This window comes from Phoca vitulina, unplaced genomic scaffold (genome assembly GCF_004348235.1).
Source record: "Phoca vitulina isolate PV1807 unplaced genomic scaffold, GSC_HSeal_1.0 scaffold11, whole genome shotgun sequence".
Classification (NCBI taxonomy): domain Eukaryota; kingdom Metazoa; phylum Chordata; class Mammalia; order Carnivora; family Phocidae; genus Phoca; species Phoca vitulina.
Genome location: NW_022589714.1, coordinates 36,931,116 through 36,957,469, shown reverse-complemented (window position 1 = coordinate 36,957,469; position 26,354 = coordinate 36,931,116). Strand labels below are relative to the sequence as shown.

Genomic DNA, 26,354 nt, shown 5'->3' with positions numbered 1-26,354 from the left:
GGCGAAGCAGACTTCCCACTGAGCTGGGAGCCTGATGTGGGGCTCGATCCCAGGACCCTGGGACCATGACCTGAGCCGAAGGCAGACGCTCAACCAACTGAGCCACCCAGGGGTCCCAAGAAGCTAATTTTAAAATGTGGTAACAATAGGACCGTGAGCACAGGAGTCCTGATGAGGTACTGACAAGGAGGGGAAGAGGACAGAAAGCTCTCAAGGGCATTTTTCATAGGGAGTGATGACTGTGTTAAGATAACGAACTACTTGTTAAGTACGCACGTCACTTCAGGACACCACTCACAAACTTGCCTCAGGCTGTCCTCCCCTGGTTTCCAGGCCACCGGATCAGGAGGACCTTCCTTCCTGGGGATCTCCAGATGTTTCGTTTGGGATATCCAGCGCCCTCCGAAGGGGTGGGCCCAAGCACATGTGCTAGACCATCTGAATTCCTAATTTCATTCCAGAAGTCCCAGTATTTCTGGATAGCTCAAGTGAATTCCCAGAGTAAGCCTAGGAAGGGACTTTAAGAATAATTCAATCTGCCCTTCCCCTTTCCGAATGAGGAGACGGTGGTCCCAGGAGGTCAAGCGGCTTATCTAGGGTCACCCTGTTCCTTACGGCAGACCGAACTGAAACTCTGGTTTCCAGAAGAAGCAGAAAAGAAAGGAAAAGAGACAGAGTGAGAGCTTCCTACCTACCGAACACCTGACCTTCTGGCCGCAGCTCTGGCCCAACCCTACTCCCTCCCTCATGCACTAGGGAGCCATGAGGTAAAAAAAGAAGACTGACCCTTCCTCTCAGGAATCCACGCACAGGGCTCTGCCTTCTTTGTAAATTTTCTACCCACTGCACAAACTGTGGGAGCCCCATTCGTTCATCGTTTTTACTGTGATTGAATTAACCTCTTTAAAATCTTACTGTCTTAAATAATTATGATTTTTGCCACTTCTTTGATTGATTTTTTGAGATTGGACTGAACTTGTATTTTCCAATCACTGAAGATGTAATTCAATTACACAGCATGAACTATGTCAAGTACTTACTGTGGTCCAGACACTCCTCTAAACAGTTTCTAGTCACTAACTCACTGTTTTCTATAATTCATTGAGGTGAGCACTCTTCCCTGTGAAGGGAGCTAAGGCACAAAAAGGTAATAAGTCAAGATTATACAGCGAGTAAGTAGCCAAACTCTGGTTCCTGAGCCTGTGTGCTAACCGCTCGGCCACACCATCCTAACAGCCCTGCTTCTGACTCTCTTGGAACCTGGATTCACCTCTTTTGCTCTCAGTCAACACTGATGAGTCCCAGACAATCACCAATAAAAAAAATAGCTCCCGCTTTCATGGACATACATAGAATTTGCTAGTACAATGCACCATCTGGTTACACATATCTTATTAGTTCATTTAATCCCAAACAATCCTATGAGGCCGATGAAAATATTATCATCGCACGCACTGTACAGAGAACACAGGGAAGCTTCAGCAAGTTGCCAAAGGTTACACAGCAAGCAGACGGAAGAACCGGGTCTCACATCTGAGCAGCCGCGCTCTGGAGCCCTCCCTTCTTAACCACTACGGAGTCCCACCCCACAAGCAAAAAGCGTGAAACCAGCCAGGAAGTGGCCTGCCTTTGTCACGGAGTCAGTCTCTCAGTCCACCTCCAGTGCCTCCTTTCTGGCCCAAACTTGACACAAGATCCTGCCTGCCACCTTCCCCTGGAACACCTTGCTTTTTTTTCCCTGAATGAATGGACCTCTCTAGATGGAATTCCTTAGCTTTGTGATGCCTGCCAAAGCCCCGGCTTACCTGACCTGAACCAGGGGCCACTAGAGCAGAGTCATTCACGTGGAGGGCAGGCAGTGAGGTCCACAGACCCTGTCAGTCCTTGAGCTGCCACGGACTAGCTATGTGGCCTGGGCAAGGAGCCCCACTTCTGCAGAGTGGAGACAGAATGGAGTCACAACAGCACCTCCCACACAGGGCTGCTGGGAATTGGAGAGATCACGCGCCTCATGCAATTAGCTCATCGTCCTAGAGATTTCAGTGTCGTGGTTTAAAATCCATTCCTTCAATAAGACATACTGGGGGGCTCGCGGATACTGTTGGAAGCACTGGGCAGCTGGCAGTGGACAAAGCAGCAGAGCCCTCACCCTCACGGAGCTGGTGTTCTTGTGGGGAGGACTGGCACAAGACCTGGGAGCTCATGGGCAATGAAAACGAAATGTCTACGGCCATGTCTGTGGCTCCCCGTCTTCAACTGGCTGGACATCAGCAGCACTTGCAAGATGACTGCCTCATCTGTCTGAAGTTATTTTTCTAGGGCAGAGGTTCTCAAACATTTTGGTCTCAGGGACCTGTTATGCTTTGAAAAATTATTGAGGATCCCAAACAGCGTTTGTTTGTTTGGGTTACATCAGTAGATATCTTCCACATTAAAAATTCAAACAGATAATTTTAAAACATGAGAATGCACAGAGCACCTCACATTAGTTGTTGGAGTGATGGCATCATCATATATCACGTGGCCTCTAGAAAGTTCCACCGTGCACCTGTGAGGGAAGGAGAATGAAAAGGGCAAAGATGTCTTAGTGTTATGGTTACTTTGCAGACCTCTAAAAGGGTCTTGGCACCACTGGGGGTCTTCAGACTATACTTTAACAACTGTTATTCTAGTGAAAACATATTTAGACTGACACCAGCTTTAAAGAAAAGATACTTATTTATTTTTGAAGATTTGAGAGAGAGAGAGAACGCAAGTGGGGGGAGAGGCAGAGGGAGAGGGAGAGAGAGAATCTTCAAGAAGACTCTCCTTCCCCACTGCCCCACCCACACCACTGAGCACAGAGCCTGACACAGGGCTCGAACCCATGACCCTGAGATCACGATCTGAGCCGAAATCAAGAGTTGGATGATCCACTGACTGAGCCACCCAAGCGCTCCCGCTCAAAAAAAGATATTTAAATTTACTTCTCCATCTCTACTGATGTCTTCTTGCTTATTTTTCTAAAATCAGAAGCTGAAAATTTTAAATTACAATTTGAACTACATAAAGTACGAGGACCTACGATTCGTTTCTTGAGTTGCATATTTAAGTGCCTACTCACCTTAGAAAAAAAAGAAACAAGCAAATATCAAAACCTTAATTCTTGATCTTCAGAAGCACAGCCATCCTTATGAAATAGAGTTTACTTCCCTACTAAAGATTACATATGAAACAGTTCTCAGTGGTTCACTTAGCAATAGTTTTAACTCTTAGAGTTGGTTCAGAGAGAAACTGATGACTTCTTTTAAAGGTGTGTCATACTCCTTCCCAAAGAAATTACATCACTATGTAATTGCTATTTTATTATTTTTTTTAAAGATTTTATTTATTTATTTGAGAGAGAGAGAATGAGAGAGAGAGAACACCTGAGAGGGGATAGGGTCAGAGGACGAAGCAGACTCCCTGCCGAGCAGGAAGCCCGATCGGGACTCGATCCAGGGACTCCAGGATCATGACCTGAGCCGAAGGCAGTCGCTTAACCAACTGAGCCACCCAGGCGCCCCTGTAATTGCTATTTTAAATGAATAAAATTCTTTTGTTTCTAGACATAGTTAAAATGGTTTCATAACTGCATTTCACTATACTTAAAGGTCCTTCTCTAAGTTTTATTTTCAGTATTCCTATAAATGTTTCTGAAGACAACAGGGGCTTTCTGCAACTGTAATCTTTTCATCCTCAAGCAGTTCTGAAAAAGACATCCAATTTTATTGCTTTCCGTACTGACCACTTTCATTAATGTATATGGGAAAACAGCACGCAGCTGAACACTCCATAGTGCGTACCAGTCTTGAAGAAAAGGAACAGCTGGCTAATGCAAAGATGTAAAGGTAAATGAATGAAAAACCAAAATTCCTCCTCAATACAAAACCCACCTAGCATACTGGAATGGAAAAGAAAAACAAGCAGATCTGCAGGTCGCAGAGGAGGTACTTTTTATTGAGCAATTACTGCAAAACAGGCCATGTTCTATGCACTTTATACAAATTATTTACTTTAATCTTCACCCTTAGTTATTCTTACATTCATACTACAAATGAGGAAGCCGAAGCACAGAAATATTAAATCCCTTGCTCCAGGGCATAGTTAGGAAGTGGTAGGGAAAGGATTTGAACTATGGGAGACTTGTAACAAACACAGCAGAGGGTTTGAGTCTGCAAAACTTTTGTTACCACTTAGTAGCTATGTGACCTTGGGAAAGTGCCTTCACTCCCCTAAACAGAATGGTGATGACAACGCCCCTTCCATGTAGGATCGGTCATAGGGAGTAGATGGAAGGGAGGATCACCTCACTGAGGGGGATGAAGTGGGGGGACTATCACTGGGATGGTTTCCTGAACCCCTAAAATAATTAAGACTGAATTTAGAAATCCTAAGAATAAGAAATCTTGATTAATGCTTACACATTATTTAAAGACTGACTAAATGAACCATGTAAGCCAAAATCTCAGGGAAATTAAATAATCACAAAAAATTATAGTCAATTCCTTTGCAAAAACCACATTGTCCTTGATTACTATGTTCGTTTGATGTTCATTAAGAAATGCTACTGATTCCTCTCAGCAGCCCAGCTTAGTGGTTATGTGCGTAAGCTTTAGAGCCAGATTTTCTAGATCCCCATCCCTACTTGATCTTGGACTAGTTGCTGAACCTGTGCTTCAATTCCTCACTGGTAAGTCAGCATAAATAGTGGTGCTTTCTGCATTGCATTGTTATTAAGGCTAAAGGAGTTCACATATATAAAATAACTAAAACAGTGCCAGGCATATAGTAAGAGCTCAATAAATATTAGCAGTTATTTTTCATCAAATTGTTTCCCAAGGACTTGATGCATGTCAGGACTGCATAAGTATCTGTATTGAATAAATAAATGCTGACATACCTATCAGATGAATGTAACAACGCACATTCTAAATGCTTATTAACATCCTACTTCCTTAACCCAGCTCTCAGAGTCACATGACCTTCAAAGCAATATATCTGTATTGATATATGATCAACAATGGGCTCTGGTTTTTCAAGAGAAATAGGAGAAACCAATACATCTTTACTATCAAGAATGAGAGGAGATAAATTCATACAGTCAAGGTGTCACCTTTAAATGTAAATAACATAAATATTCAGGAAATAAAGGCAGATGACCTCAGCCTCAGAAACAGTGCCAGGCAATCAACTGAGTAAAAGCTTATAATAAAATATACATTATATTTATAATGATCTTAAAAAGCAAACCACAGTGTGAGAAATAGGCAGAAACTATGATGACCTAAGATTATAAAAACCAGGGTCCGTTAGGGAACTGCACCTAAAGTATTCCATTCAATATAGGGGAACACAGGATACAAAATATGCACGAATAACAGAATTGCAGAAACACATCTAGGGGGTATACCTTGAACGTGCCATTTAAGAGGCAGCTTATCACAACAGAGGCATCTGGTCTTGGACCAAAAGACACAGTTCAAGCCTGGATTATGCCACATCTCTGTGAATACCAGCATACCACATCTTCTAGCTCACATCTTTGCAGTAGGAGTCAAATGAAGTAACTCAGGTGACGTCCTTTGTAGGTGGCGGCCAACTCTTCAGAGTTGTCTTAATTATTATACTGAAGAAGGAAAAAATTATCTTTAGAGTAAGCAAAGTTTTAACTTCTAGAAGAAACAGATTGGTTCCATGTGAGATGTCTCCATCCGTATAAGCAGCACTGGAGGGACTGATTTCTAAGTATACCTAAATATATAGAAATATAAAAATTTTGTATAGAAAATATTAGAAGTATCACACATTCATTTCCTCAACAAATGTGGACACCAGGCACTGTGCTAAGTGCTGGAAAATGTCAAGTAAGGCGTACATGTTTCTCTCACGGACCCTAGAGTTTCGCTAATCCTATAAATAGATGGATCATTCATGGTGAGATGAGCACTCTGAAGGAAACAAACAACACACCATGAAAATGCATAACAGAGGAATTAATGAGGTCTGGGACTGGCACGGGAGGGGTAGGGATGAGGGTGCATATGGCAGATGCTGGCAGATGCAGCAGCACATGCAAAGGCCCTGGGGACATGACAACTCCTGAAAACTGAAAGAAGGCAGAGAGCCCAGGGGATGTGAGAATGTGAGGGAAAAGCTATGAGGTGGGTGGGCCTGGATGACCAGGCCAAGAATACTACAATTTAAAGGATCATTTCTTTATCGTCAAGGGAATGGGAAGACTTTGGTGAGTTATTACACACAGTAAGACTTAAGATTTGAAACAGTAAGAAGAACAACACAAAGACTCCATGTACAGAGTGAAATGGATTGAAGAGCAGCAAGAGGGAGCTAGTCAGAGATCAGGAAAGAGGTAACTCCAACAGTCCACATGGAAGATACTTGGACCAGGGATAAAAGAAAATGGTCAAACTGGACAGGACTTTAGGAGATAGAATCATCAGGATTGGTTGTTGATGGTGAGGGTGAGGGAGAGGAGAGTTGCTCATCTGAAGAACTGGGTGAAGGGACGTTCAGGTCAGGAATGCAGGGAAAAGTGGAAGGAAGCCTGGTGAGCAGGAAAAGAACTAGAGTTTAACTTAGAACATGCTGAGTTTCAAGAGGAGCTATTGGCTACCTGGCTCAGGAAGGTGGTTTAGATCAGGGAAGAATTTTGGCAGTTACTAATTAGGGTGTAGGGGGCAATTAAAGGCTTGGAGGAAACGGTTCAGGAGAATAAAGCGAGAGACAAAAGGAATATATGCACTTACGTTTATAGTTAAATTGAATCCACCTAGTCTCCCTAATGTGGTTTAAAACTGAACTTCTCATGGGCAGTTTGTATTTGCAACCCCCTATCACCTACCTGGTGTGGTTTCCCTTTGATTTATTCTGACTGAGAAATAAAAGGTTGCATTCTTTAAAGAGATGAGCAATAGCAAATTCCCAGCACATTTGTATGAAATGGGAAACTACAGAGAAGGAAACTAAGGGAGGCTATTAGCTGTAGGGTCTAAGAGTTATTAAATATTGAGGGACGAGGGAAAAGAAAAAGTCATCTTCCCTGATACAGCCTTTAAAATACTTTTGTGTAGAGGGCTCCAGATGCCATCAATCAGGAAAATGATCTCTGGCAGAGAAGAATATGGCTGGTATAAATAATGAATGAATGATGGCAGAAACAGAATATGGAAGTGGGAGGTGCTCCTGGAGGGATTTTTTGCTGGAAAGTTCAAGCAACAGCTAAATGATTTTCTTCTCGTTAACTATCTTCCCAGAATCATATGTGTGTGTGTGTGTGTATGTCTGTATCTATCTATATACATCTATGTATCTATATATACATCTGTATCTATCTACACATATCAATACATATATAATAGATACAGACATACACACACACACACATATATACACACACACACTTGTATTTTCCTGTTTGAATTTTATTTTATTTTTTTTTAAAGATTTTATTCATTTGTTTCACAGAGAGACACAGCGAGAGAGGGAACACAAGCAGGGGGAGTGGGAGAGGGAGAAGCAGGCTTCCCGCGGAGCAGGGAGCCCGATGTGGGGCTTGATCCCAGCATCCTGGGATCATGACCTGAGCCGAAGGCAGATGCTTAACGACTGAGCCACCCAGGCGCCCCTCCTGTTTGAATTTTAGACATCATGGCAGATCCTTATTTAAAAAGAAAAATGACTCACTTTTAAATGTTAATGAAAACCTCTAGAGAAAAAAAATAACATTATACCAAAGGTATTATTTAATACATATCAGCCCTCAATAAATTCACTCAGGGAAAAACAACCTTAAAAAGTCAACTCCTTGTCCTGGTTAGGACTCAACAACAGTGAAATGCTGGTGGTGATTCATGCGCCTTCATGTTGCTCTCAAGTATTAGAAGAACTAGAAGTATTTGTTCCCAGGGACCAGCAAAACGATTCATGTCATATTATTAAAATTGCTCTCGAATTCCACAAGAAGTGCACACATTACAGTCCTCACATAAGTAGAACAGCAGCAAGCCATTTATTTACTGGCCTCTTTTCATTTCAACCTGACAGTGATTTAAAAGTTAGAGATAAAAAGGGGAAAAAAGGCCCTAGAGTGTCCACTGATTCACCCAGGCCAATATTCTAGCCAACATTTAAAAGTGTCATTAGCACTAGAACAAATTCCTACTTTCACAGTATCAGAATAATTTTATGTAATTTCCAATTAAAATAGGAAAAAGAAAGCCCTGGAATTTTTTGAGTTTGCATCACAAGCTACCTCTGCATATTTATATAGCAAAATCATGGCAATTCTGTTCAAAATTAGATAGACAGAGGCCCAAACACAGAGACAAAAATGTTGGGACTGAAGTAGAAGGCTTATAGGAAATTCTCTCAGTTGCTCTTATTCCACTTCCCTACTAATAAATTATACACTGTTCTTCAAGACAGTTTAAAAGCTGTACTTAAAATTTTAACTACACTTTGTATCAGCTTAGGAAAGCTAATTCACCATAATAATGAATTTGTGTGTTAATTTCATCTTCTGATTCTACTTGTTTTATGTGCTTCATCAAAAGCCATCCATGTCTTTAAAAACAATGCTGCACAGGAAGCTTAAAAATAACCAATTAGCAGCAAACTTGGCCAACGGGTTCATTAACTCAACTAGCACCATAATTAGGCAACTGATAATGCACTGAAGGTATTAGCAATGCCAAAATCTTAAATTGTGATAATAAATAATTTAGTTGAGGAGGCTTGTTTAATTGTGTCATTTCACCACCATGCATGAGAAAGTGGGATATATATGTCATTTTGCTCTATTAAGAGTTAAAAAGTTAAGTTAGTATAAACCTGAGAACCAGTGTGTGCTCTCTGTAACATATTGAACAACATTATCCTTGGATTTTAAGTATACTTGTTATTTTACTTTTGAGGGGAAAAAAAAAAACCAACCAACCTTGGCTCACCGATTAAGACAGCCCTAAATTATGAGCATTCTCAAGGTGGCTTTGGATAAGTAACTAACTTCTTCAACTCTATGTGTCATATAAATTTAGGTTAACAATAATAATCATCAGGGATGTAATATCAAATCTTAGTGTTCTTTTTTACAATGCTGAAAATTATGGTCATTTGTTACAGCAGCTACAGGGCACTAATACTGTAGGAAAACAAACAAATCTGATTTACAGAGCTTGCTCATTTCCATAGTGTAAATATTCCCATGGCCAATTTCAAGCTACGCTGTAAGATGCTGCTCACAATCTGCCAAGCCGGTAAGAACTCACTTCCACATACCACTGGGTATAACCATAAAATGGCACTAATAACATAGGATACCTGTAAAACCCTGATCCGAGACTTCCGTGTCATTCTCAGAGGGTCATGAATTTATCGTCAGTACTTTAAAATTTCCTTCAGCTGGTGAATGTGCTGGTTAGCCATTTTCCCAACGCCACCTTTCTTCAAGCCCCATTCACACCACATGCCTGACAAAGACAGCGGTTCTTCCTGGCACACCAAATATATGCCAAAATTATAAAAGTGCTGAGTCCCACCACATTAGAACTTGCTACCCATGATACCAGTGATACCAATCAATGATAACTCAACAAATTCTCTCAAAAATCTTCATTGGCCTGAATGCCACCATTTCTGGCATCCTGGGTGTGGGGCAGTCACGGCAGCAGCTAAATGGGAAGCTTCAGTGTCTCCTGTGGTCTGAGGAGACACACTCTTGTGCGATCTTCCAAAAGAGCTTTTTGGGAATGAAGGAAGAACCTCTCAGTGGGCTGCCTTACGGGAGCCTCCATGTCACTAAGCCAATGACTGTCCAAAGGAGGTTTACGAAGAGAAAACTTGAAAAATTTCAGCCTCCTCATTTGGAATGGAGGAAAGAAAAGAACTCAGAATGAGATGTCAACAATTGGATTGTAACTCTTTCTTCAAGCGCTGCTTCCAGAAACTCACCCCAGGAGATTCTTATCCAGTGATATGAGGTCCTAGAATTGGGATTAAGAAATGCCCAGGCAGTTCCTCTAATCTGTGGTTAGAAACTATCAACTAGACCAGTGTTTCACAAACCCGGGGTGATTCTGCCCCCCAGGGGACATTTGGCAAGGTCTGGGGACATTTTTGGCTGTCAGAGCTTGGTGGGTGGGGTGGCGGGAGATACTACCAGCATCTAGTGGGTAGAGAGGCCAGGGATGCTAGTGAACATCCTACGATGCACAGGGCAGCCCCACACAAAGAATTATCAGTTCAGAATGTCAATAGTGACAAAATGGAGAAGCCCTGAACTAGATCAGGCCATGGCTCTATGCCTCCCATATTACATCTATTCCTAGCAACAAAATCTCTGACAGTGAAATATGTTGTTGCAATGCATTATTTATTAATGATGAGATCTCTGTATAGATCAGAACATAAATCCTCACACCTTGTTTGTGCCAAGCAATAATCAGTATTACAGGAATAACAACCTGTGCCAAAGGAAATTTTAAAAGTTAACATAAATGGCGTGAACTATTGTTCTGTCTACCTCAACTGTATAGGATTCTCTAGAGAATTATTTTTTAAATCACTTCTTTAAGTATAACAAAGTCATTCATACAAATTTAAATCTTTTTTATAATGATGTTTCTCTTCCACAGAAATGCCACTTTTCATTCATCTATTTTGTTATGTTTCCTGTACTATTTTCTTCAGAAAAATATGCTTGGATTAAGTGAAGAATCTTCCAAGCAAAACTCTTAAAGTACTTAATGAATATGAAAAAAAAAAATCATATTCTGATTTTCTCATTTACCTTCTCTTTCTAATGTAAATGTTAATCCCTTCTAAAGTAATTGGGCCCACTTACGTTGCCAATCGCAATTAACACATACTCGAAATTTGCTACAAGTAAGGATGAGACACCAGCAAAGACAAATATCTTGTATTCAGTAGACTTCTGTTTCCTGAAGTTAAAATTTGAAATGACTGTAATTACTCATAAAGAAGGCTTGGTTGACCAAGCCAGTTTTCTCTGGAAACTGATGAAACGATAGACCAAATGGGAAGAAAATCATGAAGGCAAAACTCACTTGTCTTTTCAAGAAACAGATTCTAAGGACATTGTTTGGACTGTAATATAAAGTCCAACATGCATCAGGCTTCTCACTGAAGTATATACATGGAATAGCCAAATGACTATAGCTAGCCTTTTTAACTTGACATTCAACATAAAAGAAAAGGAAGCTTTCTAGTAGGTGTTAGGAGAACGACAATTCAGGATTGGCAATTTACTGGTGCGATAAAGGCACGTATGGCTGTTCAAGGCACTGTATGTAGGACAGATAGCAAATGAGCTTTCCTCTGGGCTCGTTCTTGGGAATAAACTGGTATTTGTTCAGATTCCAAAAGAAAGTCATCTCATTTACCCCTGATCTTGATTTAGAAGTTCTGGGGGCAGAGGGAATGGACAAGGGCAGGCCGACCAGTGCACTGCTTCTTGATGAGTTAGGCAACAACCATAAGACAAGGAAAACAAAAAAGTCCTATGAGGTTTTTTCCTTTTTTCTTTTTTCTTTTTTTTTTTTAAGATTTATTTATTTATTTGAGAGAGAGAGAGAAAGAGAGAGAGAATGGGCAGGGGGGAGTGACAGAAGGAGAAGAAGAGGCAGACTCCCCGCTGAGCAGGGAGCCCGACGCAGGGCTTGACCCCAGGACCCTGAGATCATGACCTGAGCCGAAGGCAGATGCTTAACTGAATGAGCCACCCAGGTGCCCCGAGTCCTATGAGTTTTAAATGATGCCAAATGCAAAAGATCAGACGAATGGGCAGAAATTATTAGTACTAGCCAACATTTGCAGTTACTGCGATCAAGGCATCATGGATTATGTCACTTACATCTTCACAACCACCCTATGAGGTAAATACTCTTACTTGATGCTTTACAGGTGAAGACGCTGAGGTTTAGAAAGGTTCAATAAACCCCCCATGGTCACACAAGTGACAAGCAGTGGAACTGGGTTTTAGACCAGGCTAAAAGGTGCTAGAGCCCCTCTCTCTTAATCACTGTGCTACACCATTTCTCTAGAGACAGGGTGGCCCATGTGGGGAGGGTTTTGAGATCTGAGATAACAAAAGAAGAACCGACCCTGTGGACGGCTCAAAACAAAGCTGTCTTCCCAGCAAGTCCATCACACCAACACTGGTGCTTTCAGCCATACACAGACACAGATCTCGTGATTGCCCTTCTGTCACCTCCAGACACAAAAGGTATACTATCCTATGATATTAAACAGCTGGCTCATTTTATTCCAAGCAGTTGCTTCCCTTTATGCTTCAGTTAGAATAGCATTTGGCTATGCTCACAAGCCATTAGTACTCCTATGGGCTTAAAAGTGCCACATAAAATAAATTGATCATATTTGGGCATATGCTCTGAATAGGCAATGGGAAAACCAGCCTCTATATTGACCCACGGAGTTCCATTTCTAAGCTTGCTCAGTCCTTTTTATTGCCCTGTCATCAAGTTCTAATACGGTTTACAATTTATATGCTTATTTAGTTTAACAGGCTCTAATAACATTTATTTTGGCTGCTTTTAGTTGATCCTGCACAGATGCCAACAGTAGCACCCTCTACCCTGCCCCAAATGTGAGGAATCTAGAGTTGCTTAATAAAATACAAGGCATGGAAATATGTCTTGAAATGTTTCAAAACAGGTAAAGTCACTGATTAAGGAATTCGCAAACCAAAATGGGCACTGAGTAAAAACGATAAGGAGCCAGCCCTTCAGGGAGGAAGGCTTTTTATTTTGTTGTTCCTGGTGTTGTTTGCAACAATATGTAAGTTTGACAAAGGGCTGAAAAAATCCAAGTGACAGCTCCTGACAAAGTCATCGTGTTGACTGCGGAAAACCTAAAAATGCAGAATGCTTGGGAGGTAAAATTCTAAAGAGTGTGCCCTGAATCTGGCAATTAAGAAAGTATTCCATTCCAACTTGGAGTGGTGACAGGATCTTTATTGAGGTGACTTTCTGTAGAGTCCAGACACAAGGGCTATTCTTAGAACAACCAAAAAAAGCATGGAGCTGCCTAAAAATAATGATGACTCAACACCTAGAGGCTTCAATGATGTAATGTTGTCAAAGAACACCCTCTCTCTTCACAGGTTGCAGCTTTTAAAAGAAGCAAGCTCACAGCTCACCTTCTGAGGAAAGCAAAAATGTCACACACTGAAGGAGAAAATTAGGACACGTGGGTCACATATAGAATGTTCCATCCACGCGTCCCAAGTCATGGTGGCCTGGTTCGCTTGCTGAGGAAGCCCCTGCCAGAGTCAGAGTCCGTTCTTTCCCTCTGCCACCCACACGCATCAGTTGTCCTTTCAGAGCAGGGCCTATGAGACAGGACAACAGTGCTGATTACACAAGAGGCAGGCTGAAAAATCTGTCCTCGGGACACGGCAGTCACCACACTGCACTGCAAAGGATGGGTCCATTTGGGTCCAGACTGTTGTACAGGGGCAAGGGAGGGGCTCCAAACAAAAAACAAAAACATATCCCAGAGGCTTCTCCCTCCCCTCTTAGGTGTGCCCCTCCCCTGTGCTCCTACATATGTTGTATCCGTCTCCATCTCTCACTTCACCTGACTTGTGCTATCATTATCAGACCCCAGGAAACATAACGCTTCATGAGGGCTCGCACCTCATTCATTTTTATACTCTCAGTCGCCAAGAGCAATGTTTGGGACATGGTAGATATTCAATAATCGTTTAAAATTTGATGGTTGGATTGAGTAGACTGATGAATGATGTAGGAAAGATGTTAGGGTTCGAAGCTGATGGACAAGAAAGAATTCTTGAGACGTCTTTGGTGTAAAAAGGTAGTTTTGTGAAAGCACGGGGACAGGACCCGTGGTCAGAAAGAGCTGCACTGGGGTCATGAGGAGTGGCCCATTCTCTACCTTCAAGTTGGGAGGTGGTTAGGGATAGCGGCATAAGCCTCCCAGGTATTTTGGAAACAAGGTTTCCAGGATCCTGAGGGGGCTAGCTATTTTTAGGAAAATGTCATTTATTATTGTGTAGTAAACCCTCAGTCATGAGACCCTTCCAATGTACATTGGTGGGTCATATGCTTGGAGGATGATTGCCGACATGTATCTTTGGGGTGGAGGGCTGAGATAAAGGAAGTTTCCAAAGGAATTTTTATATGTTAACGTAGACTTAGAGGATCCTGGGGGTTGGGCTAAGATTGTCTTTTGCCCTTATCAAAGTATTAACATCGAGGCAGCTGAGTCCCTAGAGGAATGTCACTCTGCCTGTTTCAGGGACTTGTCAATAGGCTGTAAGTAGTAAAGAAATTTAACAATTTTTCTTCTGCCTTTGTTTCTCAATTAATGCAGTACTCTCTCCTTGCCACCATACTAATGACTCACTGCCCTTCCCTGGGTATGTAGATTGTACATCTTAGGATTTATCTTAAGTATATCTTAGGATATAGTATCTTCTAGGGATGGGAATTCTTGATCAGAAAATAATCTTCAAAGATATAAATGTAGTAGTGATCTGAAGGGGCACCTGCACCCCAGTGTTTATAGCAGCAATGTCTACAACAGCCAAACTATGGAAAGAGATGAGATGTCCATTGACATGAATGGATAAAGAAGGTGTGGTCCATATATGCAATGGAACATTACTCAGCCATCAGAAAGGATGAATACTTACCACTTACATCGACATGGATGGAACTGGAGGGGATTATGCTGACTGAAATAAGGCAATCGGAGAAAGACAATTATCATATGGTTTCACTCATATGTGGAATATAAGAAACAGCACAAAGGATCATAGGGGAAGGGAGGGAAAACTGATGGGAAGTCATCGGAGAGGGAGACAAACCATGAGAGACTCTTAACTATAGGAAACAAACCGAGGGTTACTGGAGGGGACATGGGTGGGGGGATGGGGTAACTGGGTGATGGGCATTAAGGAGGGCATGTGATGTGATGAGCACTGAGTGTTATATGCAACTGATGGATTACTGAACTCTTTACATCTGAAACTAATAGGTTGGCTATTGAATTTTTTAAAAAAATGAAAAAAATAATCTTCAAGTCCAAAAGACTATAGAGCACTGTAGGAGATACTTGGGAACACGGTGTTTCCCACACCACAGAGCCAATGTACTTGTTCTTAAGGCTTGCTCTGTTCAGCAAGAAACAAAGCCAGAGACAGGGGTTTGAAAGTCAAGGCTGGGGGCATTATAAATAGATACAATTAAAAAAACAAAACAAAACAACTGCATCCTATTCAATACACTAGGTCTTACATGTAAGACTGTTTCTTTTTCAAAAAGGTGACCTTGTTGCAACAATGCTTTCATTGTGTATTTCTGGAATTCCCCAAAGTCAGGTCCCAATCACCAAAAGAAAACCATTCCCCTTATTTTGTAGCGATTTTTCATTATGGTATATTGCTTTTAAATAAAAATTATTTTACTAGGGTTGGTTACCCCCCTGAATCACCGTACACGGCTCTAAGTTTGTTTCCACAACTTCAAACCCACCCTAAATATGAAGGCTTTGCAAATCACTCAAAACACTGCAAAGCATGCTATCAGGGATGCCCAAAGAGGAGTCCTTTTGAAAGAGATCGTAGTTGCTTAGATATGTAAACTCAGAGAAGTTCCTTTAGGGGAAAGACAACCCCAATGGAGCTGAGAGCCCACTTGTCAACAGGAAGCAGGGCGAGGGCAGGGCCAGGAAACCAAATGTAAACTCACCTTCCCCCCTCTTTCTAAATCATGATGACTGCCCCCCCTGACTCCCACATTTAGAGCAGGAGTAGGGGTAGGAAGCAAATTTAATGAAAGCTAGTTATTGGTACCAAATTTTTCACATTGAAGGCTCGTTCCTCTGAAAATTTTGAAAGAAACTATTTGAAGTGCTAAACTCTTTTCTTCTTCTATGCTCCTCGCAAAACCTCGAACTTCATCCACATAGCGATAAATTTAAAATGCACTTCTGGCCCAAGTCTTACGACTGGAGAGAATGTAGTACCAAGGAGGAATATAATCTATTTGAAGGAAAGAATATAATTCTCAAGGATCAGGCATTGAAACCAGAGCACCTTCCCATGAAATAATTTGGCTCTAGGTGTTTAGGAGTCAAAACTAGACTGATAACGTTAGAAGCTCAAACTTAAATACACATATCCTCAAATGGCTTATATGTGTTCGTTTTCTCACCAATTAAATATCAGAATAACAGTCAGATTTAAGAGTCAAGCTGAAGTTATGTGACCAGGTGCTTTTCTAAACACACAAAGCCCACATGTGCAGTGGGAGATGTTGTTAACTGTGATTGCCACGTTACATTTTTTTCCTTGAAGATATGTTAAAACCATTCTTCCAAACAATATGAATTACAGCAAAAAAATGTGTATATATTATTCTAAAAATATATACTCTACTAATTTAGGTGATTTGTTTTTCTCTATTCATAGTGGCATTTAAAACGTCTGCAAAATATAACCTTAGTGACTCCTGGCCAGTCTCCTTATATATTTAAAGACACAATAGTTAAAGTTCTCATGAAGATATGAGCAAAGTTTGATGAGATAATTCAGAAAATGTTCTTGCATTATACCTATGCATAATTAGGTTACTCCAAAAGAAACAGAATATCAAGATCACTAAGAATAAATACAGTAGCCATGACTGAGTATTAATTTTTAATTTGAGCTTCCTGGAAGCTAAGAAAAAAAAAACATGTAAGTTACATAATCTTCCTAGAGAGAAAAATACCAGTTCCCCAAAGTAAACAAAGTTTTCTCAGTACTATGTTCTGAAAGAAACAACACATGAACCTTATTTGGGAAACCCTGAACAACATGTATCCTAGAACAAACACAGAAACAGTTTTCATGTGGCAAAGGCTGAAATTAAACTTTCTTGAAACCCAAGGCTTTCCTAGCAAAGCACAACTTCATTAGGATTCTACAAAGAGTGGCTAAATCCAGCCTTTCTTCCTACCTCCACAGGACATGGGCCATCTGGGCTTTCCTTCCTGGAACCAGGGACAGAGAGTCACAGGCTGGGTAGTGGGGAGGGGGATGAAAGAGAATGGGGAAGGGAACCAATGTTTACCAAGAAGACCTAGCGTTTTACCACCTCCTCTTACCCATTTCACCTCATTTCACCACATAACAAACCTATAAAGAAGGTATGGTCAACCCCATTTTAGAGAAGAGAGAACGGAGATTCAGAGAAGTTAAGTCGGCCAAGATCACCTAACTAGTATGCAGTAGAGGCAGGATCTAGATCCAAAGTCCTCACACAGGGTGTAAGTGTGTAAGTGCCCACGTTATATCCAGGACCTCGGGGGAGGTTACAGGATGCAGAAGAATCATGAGCTTGCTCTATTGCCCTCAAGACACTTACAATTATCCAGCTGGAATGTAAGACCAGACCATCATATGAGGCAGTGTATTCTACGCATAAATAATAGACTAAATGACCTGGAGTTAGTAATAGCTGCAAATATGGGGGGAAACTGTAGGCTTTGAACAAAGTACAAGATATGATATTTCAACATGTTTGATGAAAAATCTTACCCATGTCATGTATCTGATCAATGGGTCTCCACCTCAAAACACGGATGGAAGATTATGGTGTTTATAGTTCAAACAATGGTTATGTTGTATAATAAAACATCCCCAGCAAAACATATTACCAAAACATCACCAGAAATTGATCAAACTTAAAAAAAAAATAAACTACACAGGTTCTGTTTCTATATATCCATTCTTCTTAAAAGGCAGGAGAGTATGGTTGAACACTGTATGCAAAATTATAAATGGGTAGGTAATTATAAATGAGTAGATAACAGTGAAGTATGAGCAATGCACTAATAACCCCACTCTCATACAGCAAAGATCATACGATATTAATGCGATCGGCTCTCAGCTCATCCATATCACACTGATCTCATCCATGGAGCTAAATGTCAGGCCTGCTGTGAAGGATACCTGGGTGTTGCTTTAAAGTTCACGTCCAAACTCTCTGACTTTCTCTGGTTATCTCTGAACAGGTCCAGAATTTCAGACCACTGACCTAAGAACAGAATCAAAGAAGTCCATAAAGGTAGGGTGAAGCCAATGCCATTTCTAGCTGGTGGAAGCAAGGAAAAATAATAATAAAGCCCCTTCCTCTGCTCTTCCCTAGGGCTCCAGCTCTGAAACTGCCTCTTAAAAAAAGAAAGTTCTTAGGCGACACAACTCAACAGTTATCCTCAAATTTATACATCCTTTTAAATTTGAAGTAACTGAAAATTGTCCATTATGACTAGGGCCACTGGGATGGTTGTGTCTTGTGTGCACTTTTCGGGGGCTCCTGGCCTGGGAAGAAAGTAGAGAATGAAACCGAGCCTGCCCTCCACTTGTGAAGCCACTCACAACTGCTCAGGGCTGCATCCACCCCTTCAGCTCAGGGAAAAGGGCACCATTTTTTCAAATTCACCCATCTTGGCCCAGGCAGTATGTCCTAAGATTGCTTCTGCCCACAGGGGCAGCTTCTCATCATTCACAGGGTCACTGTACGAGCTAGCCGCAGCTCAGATGGAAACCATCTGAAACGGTTTCCAAGTACCTTCATTTTTCCAAGAAGGGAAAAAAGCTTCCTGTCCCTCTTTAATATTATCCTGGACTAATTGGAACATGGCAGCCGTTTTTCCCAGGTGCCATCGAGAATATATGCTCACCTGCTTTTTGGCACAGAAACCAAATACTCTCAACTCTGTATGCATCAGGCTTAATTCTTTCCACTGCCTCGATTATTTTCAGGTAGTTAAGTGGGGCATTTAGAGTGGCTTGTCAGACGCTTGAGCCCCAGGGGGTCACTCAGTGCTGTGGAGAAGCAAGACACTAAATATGCCTCTGGAATATTTCAGTCACTTTAGGAAAGGTTAAGGTTCCAGGGAATGTCCTACAGCAGCTTTCAAATCTGCCCCATGCTGGGCCGCTCATCTGGCAGGTGCCTCCAAGTGATTAACGGTGACTAATTATGGTTCCCAGTCATCGTCCAGAGAAAAGACAAAACGGGAATAACTTAACTGAGTACAATGATACTCACTGTCTTTTTTACAATTTAGATCTTCTTTAAAGCAACAAACCTATTTGTAAATGTCACTTTCACCTATCAAGGATGAATAGCACAAGAAAAACAGTGAAACTTGCAAGTGTTCCTTAAATACGTGGTAGCTAATTTAACTGTTAACTGCTTTAGTATTTAAAACAAATGCTCAGTTATCATTTCCCACCCTCAGGTCACTATAGACTACTTCATTTTTTATTTTTTCAACGTATCTTCAGCGACGCTTAAACTACAGTAAATCATCTTCTTGTTTATCCTTTGCTACACATTTACAACCGAACTGATTTGGACTCAACCAACGCATTTACGTTTACCTTGAGTCTTGCTATTGAATTACCTGAGTTCTCTGCCTTATATTCTTTTACTTGAATGTTCATGCTGGTGGATGGCCAAATTTATTTCTAGAACCTGTTTTCCATAGTAGAGTTTAGAAATGGTGAGGTATGGTGGGTAATGAACTAGAATTAAAGGTCGAGAGGACTTGTGCTTACTGTATCTAAGTTACACTCTTAAGAATAAACCCCCAACTCCCAGTGGTTTAAAGCAACAAAGGCTTTTTTTTTTTTTTTTCTTGTCATGTTACATGTTCCTCATGGGTTGGCCAGGACTCCGCTCTGTGTCATCACTCTCCTCACCCCACAACCCAAACTGCCTGAGCAGGCACCACCTGGCACAATGCCAGTTGCCCCAGCAGCATGAAAAGAACATTCTTCAGGGTCAAACATTCGTAATTAAATGCTTGACCTGGAAGTGACGGGTCACTTCTGCTTACACATTGGGCAGAACCAGGCAGAGGGGTCCAGGGAAGACAACTCTGATATAGGCTCAGGAGGTAGAGAAGCAGAAAGACACCACCCTTATTGGGTTGTCGTGACAATTAAAGGCTTTACTGTTTGTAAAGCATCTGGAAGAGCACCTGGCACCTTGCTATATGCTACATAAATATTTGCTGCTATTATTGCTGATTATTATTATTATTAAACTGAATAAATGCATCATTTTGGAGGCCATTATCAAGTCAGGCTTCTCCTTACTGAATTGCATTTGACTAAATGTTTCATGGTGGTTGTTTCCCTGTTCTCCTTTAGCTACTAGTGAATGCCAATATCCCATTGAGCAAACCCTCACCTATCTTTAGGACAGATGCAGGGCAGCCCCCAGGGTATCCCTCCAGCCTCACCTGTCTCAAGATGAGTCTCTGTAGTCCAGCTGGATCCAGAAAGGCAAACCCAGGGGAGCATGCCAAAGGGAAATGAACCCTAGTAACTTTTAGGTGTTGCATGCTGTGAAGATCCCAGTTCTAAATGTGCTTCCTACAAAAATATTTATGTTTCAAGCTGTAGCATGCAAACAGCAATCTGCATTTATTGGTTGCAGATGCCAATTTCCTCCAGCTCCAGTTCTCTTCTGTGTTATATAAACAAATCTCAACCATCTGGACCACAACAAGCCACTCTGAAGTATGTGCTCACTCCTTGCAAAAAGCATCAAATCAAAATATAATCTCACAGAATTCTGCCTAACAGAAAATTGGAGTGAACAATTTTCACAAAACAGTTTTTAAAATGTTCTTTAGGTGTCAGAATAGGATAAACAGGATAGCAAAAAGGAACTTATCAGAATATTTATTATTTTGATAAACAGAAACAAGCATAATAAGATCATATCCTGTGGTGTTACCTATATTAATAGTCCAATTTAGTGGCTTCCAAATTAGTTCAAAAAGGAGAAGAGTTCAGAAAAATCATCTCAGACAGGTGGGAAGACAGAGAAGAGATTGGTGCAAGACTCATTCATGATAGTCAGAAAGCAAAAGCTTAAATTCCTACCCAGCTAAGGAAGTTAAAAATGTATGCTTTATAATAACTGCAAGAAACAATCTAAACTATAGTCCATCAATATCAAGAAACAATGAACCAGAAGTAGACTGTGCCAAGAAAGAAAGGACGCTGCCCTAACAAGTTCTATATGTTGCCAGCTACCCACCTGGACCTCTGCAATGAATACTAAGCATCATTTCCAATGCCTTACCCCCTGGTATAACTTCAGGCTGCTAAGTGCACCTTCCCAAGGCCAAATATTTTAGAACATCACCATGGCCATCTTTGTCCACGGGCAAATGCAGGAGTGCTAGAAATGCTTCTTGTTCCTTTTCCCTCCACCTAAAAATCTCTCTTCACCAACTTAGCACGGTGCCTAAAATGTCCACCCTTTGGGAAAGATAATGATCATCAGACTTTGTGAGTTAGATTCATGAACTTTGAACATTGTGGAAGAATTTCCTGAGAGATTGGCATAAAAAACAAATGAGTTTTGTTAAGATACTGAAAAACAATGGAGGAAAAAGGAAGATTATAAAGGTCTAGAACTTAAAGAGAAAGATGTTGCAGGGAAAATGAGGGGTCCCAAGCTCCCCAAATACATTTTTCCAGTGTCCCATGATCATGCCTCCTTGCTATTGTCAACTCATTTGGTATCTGATCATCTTGCTTTGTCATCCTTAACCATATATATATATATAGTTAGTACATAGAGTTGAATCAAAACTGAATCTAGATCAGATTATTTGATATCCCATAGACTTTCCTCAAACGGGAGCCATAAAATCACTCAGGGTAGAAGACTTTCTATCTGATTTAATAAGTCTAATTATGTAGACATTGGCCAATTATAAAATTCACCTCCTTGGCTATAAAAATGTGGTCTAAATAATTTGAAACTGGCTCCGTTGAACTACATCTTGTTGATTTCAACTCAATATTTTATCGAGGTCATTTTAAAACCAAATACTTTGGTCAAGCTGCAATGTACCACTTTGTATACAAATTAAATGAGAGTATTCTGTAATCCATGATTCAATCACAGATCAGAGTATCAGAATAGATGCGGGAACTCTCCCCAAGCTTCTGTCTTCCTATATAACCAATCCTGGTTCAGTAGATGAGTCATGCTTGAGCAGCACTCCAGAACGGGATAAGCTCTCCCTAGGTCTTACTGTTTCAATCTACCAGGAAGTATTTAATCAGGAAAGAATCAAAATCCTCTTTTGGCCTCTAAGGAAAATCCTTCTAATTGTTGATTTATTTAGATAAACAGATGATAGAATGAGAAAACACAGAATCTTATTTCATAGTTAATGTCAGGCAGATTTCAGGGGGGAAATTACTGACTCTGAGTAAATTATAATGTGTTAAAAACTGGTTACAATCCAAGAGCAAAATTCTCAGTTTCTTTCAAAGAGATCATGTGCCATTTTCTTACTCCAAATAGTCAAGGGATCACAACACTGGAGGTTCTACTCACATCTAAGGCCTTGGACTTCAAGCTATTTTTAGCCTATCATTTTAATGTTCAACTCCAAAGTAATATCAATATAAAATTATCTTTATAATTCCTAATCCTCCAGGCTATCAGAATTGCTTACAAAACCAATAAAATCCAGGTTAAAAAAAAAAAAAAAAAAAAAGACTTCCAGTAATCGTTTTCAGGCAAGGGAGTTTGGAGTTCAGCAATTGGCAAAATCAGCCCAAGTCTGTGAAATGGCAATCATAAATCCTACTCTTACATCTCACACAGAGGCATATACTTTAGGTTAGGAAAAAAGGCCCTTCTCCCCAAAAGATGTTGCCCATGTTTTATAATATACTATAATAGTGGGTGTTTGCAATTAGAAATCCACATCCACAGGGAAGGTTTGATCTATTCAGAGACCCCACTAAAAAGGTCAGAGAAATCTAAATGCATTTAAAAAGATCTCCAAGCAGAATATTTAACTCTGATTTCCAAGAATACTTACACTGAATCAAGTTTGTTTCTTAAAATGAGAAACTTCATTTTCTGGAAAATACTTGTACACAGACAACCTCATTGCCCAATCATTTCAAATCAACAACTTTTCCTCAAATTCTTACCACACACTTAACAATTCCACCCTGTGTGGTGTCACTGAGCAAAGCAAGACTCAGATGACCGGCCAACTTACCTTTCTAATAACACCTGTAGGACTCAGCTCACAGCTATGTTTGGAACATTCACCAAACTGCAGGAGGGGTAGGGGTACAAGAGAGCTTGCGCCATTTTGAGAAAGGCAAATCATGGTTTTGGCAGAATAGGAAAAAATAAAACTTTTTTAAACAACATCTGCTTCCTAGCCCAAGGGGTATCTCCTGCAATCGCTATTCCTAATACCACTTGCTCTGTTAGATAGGCCAGTGAGGCTCTGAGGATGAGATCTAATTCAACATCTACAACCTTGTCACAGTTAGTTGATAACAGAATAGGTTTTTCTCCTCCTGCTATGCATGCCAAGAATAGAGCCAACCACACATTTTCCAAAACTTCAAAACATCAATCACAAATAAGCCATGGAAATATTTTGGGATAATGCCACATCTCCCCATGATTTTGGAGCAAAAAAGGCTCATTACCTTGCTCTCTTCTCCTTCAAACACTGACTGGTGAACGTTGCACGCAAACAATGAGTTGGGGAGGTCGTTGAAGTCAGTGATTGCTTGAAAGGCTTCCTCTGCAAAACACCGAGTTACAGCCCAGTCTCTGTCTATGCAGCAGAGCAAGAAAAGTCCTCCATCCTCTGGGATGTGCCCCTGCTGCCCCAGGCTCCTCATTCCAATGAAGTAAGATTCTCCCCTCATTCCTGAGGACACAAAGACGGACATGTGTTAGAGTAGACATTGATTCCTTCACACTTGGTTCTAAGACCACGGTTCTGGAGTGTGTGGGGCAGCGCAGGGGAGTGTGATTAGAAGCAGGGACTATGAGAAGGGGGAAGACCCAGAAAGTTCACATTACCCCCTTGATCTCTGAGTCACTATTTCCCATCCAGCTTTGCCTCCAGGCAACAATCCAGTCAGCTCTATGGTCAAAAAACCCCACTTAACCAAGATATGAATTGGAGGCTGGGGGCTCTAGCTCAGCTGCCCAGCATTTGCTAGATATGGGACCCGGGAAAGTTATATGAGCCTTTGCTTCCTTATGAAAATCAAACAGACTCAGGAAAGGCTTTGACGAGTTAGAGGATGAATTATATACCACTCCCACCACCACTACTACTAATGCCTGTCCTTTATCGAGTTCCAGGGACTGTTCCAAATGATCAACATGCATCAACTAACCTATTAAATTTTCACAATAGTCTGTGAGATTGGTACCAATGTTATCCCCATTTTACAGATGGAAAAACTGAAGAACAAAGCAAGGAAGTAACTTTTACTATGTCAATGATAAAATGGCAGGACCAGAATTCAAACCCAGAGAGTTTGGCACCAGAGCTTACTTCCCTGGACCACAGAAATGAAACAGGACAAAATCAGTACAAGTCTGTATTTCAGGAAGTACAATCTACTTCATCACCACCCGAATCCTCATTGTGGTAACTCTAATAGTTAATGGTTTATCCATAATGAAGACACACACACACACACACACACCTGCCTTCTGCCTGGCATGATTACTCTAAGTAATTTGTGAATCCTGGATTTTGAAAATAAGTACTATCTTGGCTAATCCACATTATATAGATACAGATTCCCTTTTCTCATTGCCCCATCACAGAACTTTCTAGTATTCATCTTACCTAGCTGTATTCATTCTATTATTTCTTCACTCCAACATTAGAAAATTCTACCCAGCTGCAGCCAGTTGGAGAGTTTTATCATTTTTTGATACTGACACATTATAATAGATTTTATCAGTCTCCCCACATACTTTGAGGACAGTATCTACATTTTTCTTTTGTATCTATTTTCATGCCTGTCATGCTCAGTAATTAGAAGCCCTGAAGGTGAAATAATTTGTCCATGGGTACACAAGTGAGACCGACAGACACCTCTAATGTGGCCGCTGGGTCATCTTCAGTAAGTTCCATTTCCCCAGTCCCAGCATTGCCAAGTACAGGACAGATGGGTGGGTGCCACAGAATATCTCTCTGCCCTCGTGACGTTTGTTAGACCCAAATTCTGATCCCCAGACAAGTAGGGGTTCCCGTGTATGTCTCTCTTGAACTCTGAATATATCATTCGGGTGATGAGGTTATGTTTTTCTGTTTCTATTTTTCCAAGAAACAAAGCCCAAGTGGGAACCTGATAAGCATCACTTGATGGTAATATAAATATGCATTTCATATAAAATCTTGGGTCTGGTTGGGACAGGAGCCAAAAATTTAAAAATTTGAGGTAATAACTCTAAAAGCAGATCATTGTAATTGTGGTAAATAAAAATGTTATTCCACATAAAATATAATAGAACCATTCCTGTATTTTAAAGTTCTTAAAATTCCAATTAATGCATTTGCTATATTTAAATCAACAAAGTAGTTATTTGATTTGATTTTTAAATTTTTTTTAAAGATTTTATTTATTTATTTGACAGAGAGAGAGAGAGCACAAGCAGGGGGAGCTGCAGGCAGAGGGAGAAGCAGGCTCCCCGCAGAGCAGGGAGCCCAATCCAGGGCTTGATCCCAGGACCCTGGGATCATGACTGAGCCGAAAGCAGACGCTTAACCAACTAAGCCACCCAGGTGTCCCAAAGTATTTATTTTAAATAAAAATATAGTACAGCTTTCAAACTTTGTTTTATTCTGTAATTAATCCAAAATATATAAATATTTGTAATTACAAATATTTGAATGCAATACTTGTATTTGTTTTCCTTCATATTCATATTTATACTGTTGTTTCAAATATTTACTGTAATATGCATAATAACCATCATTTATTATTAGAGTACTAATTACTTTAATAGTAAGAATAATTACTAAGAGCATTAAAATAGTATAATTTTCATCAATGGATTATAGGAAACCTCTTTTTTTTTTTAAAGATTTTATTTATTTATTTGAGAGAGAAAGAATGAGAGAGAGAGCATGAGAGTGGGGAGGGTCAGGGGGAGAAGCAGACTCCCCGCAGAACAGGTAGCCTGATGCGCGACTCGATCCCAGGACTCCAGGATCATGACCTGAGCCGAAGGCAGTCGCTTAACCAACTGAGCCAACCAGGAGCCCCTATAGGAAACCTCTTAATAATGAAGTCAGAATCATCCAGTAGCATGAAGTATAGCTATTATGTGTCAATACTGATTTTATTTTTAATCCTGTCCCTCTTATTTAAAAATTTTAAATTAATCAAAACTGATCCCAAAATGTTCCTAAATGTTTTCCGAGAATGTTTCAATTACTCT

The 26,354-nt window shown here is 40.6% G+C and overlaps 1 protein-coding gene across 1 annotated transcript in view; it reads right to left on the bottom strand.

The window, feature by feature from the left end:
- The window catches only part of RCAN2 (regulator of calcineurin 2), a 265,414-nt gene that overhangs the window by 200,349 nt on the left and 38,711 nt on the right, over nucleotides 1-26,354 (bottom strand). The window contains exon 2 of the mRNA XM_032409713.1: nucleotides 23,588-23,814. Within this exon, the coding sequence (XP_032265604.1) occupies nucleotides 23,588-23,812 (225 nt within the window). The 5' untranslated portion in view covers nucleotides 23,813-23,814. The remainder of the gene's footprint in view (nucleotides 1-23,587; nucleotides 23,815-26,354) is intronic.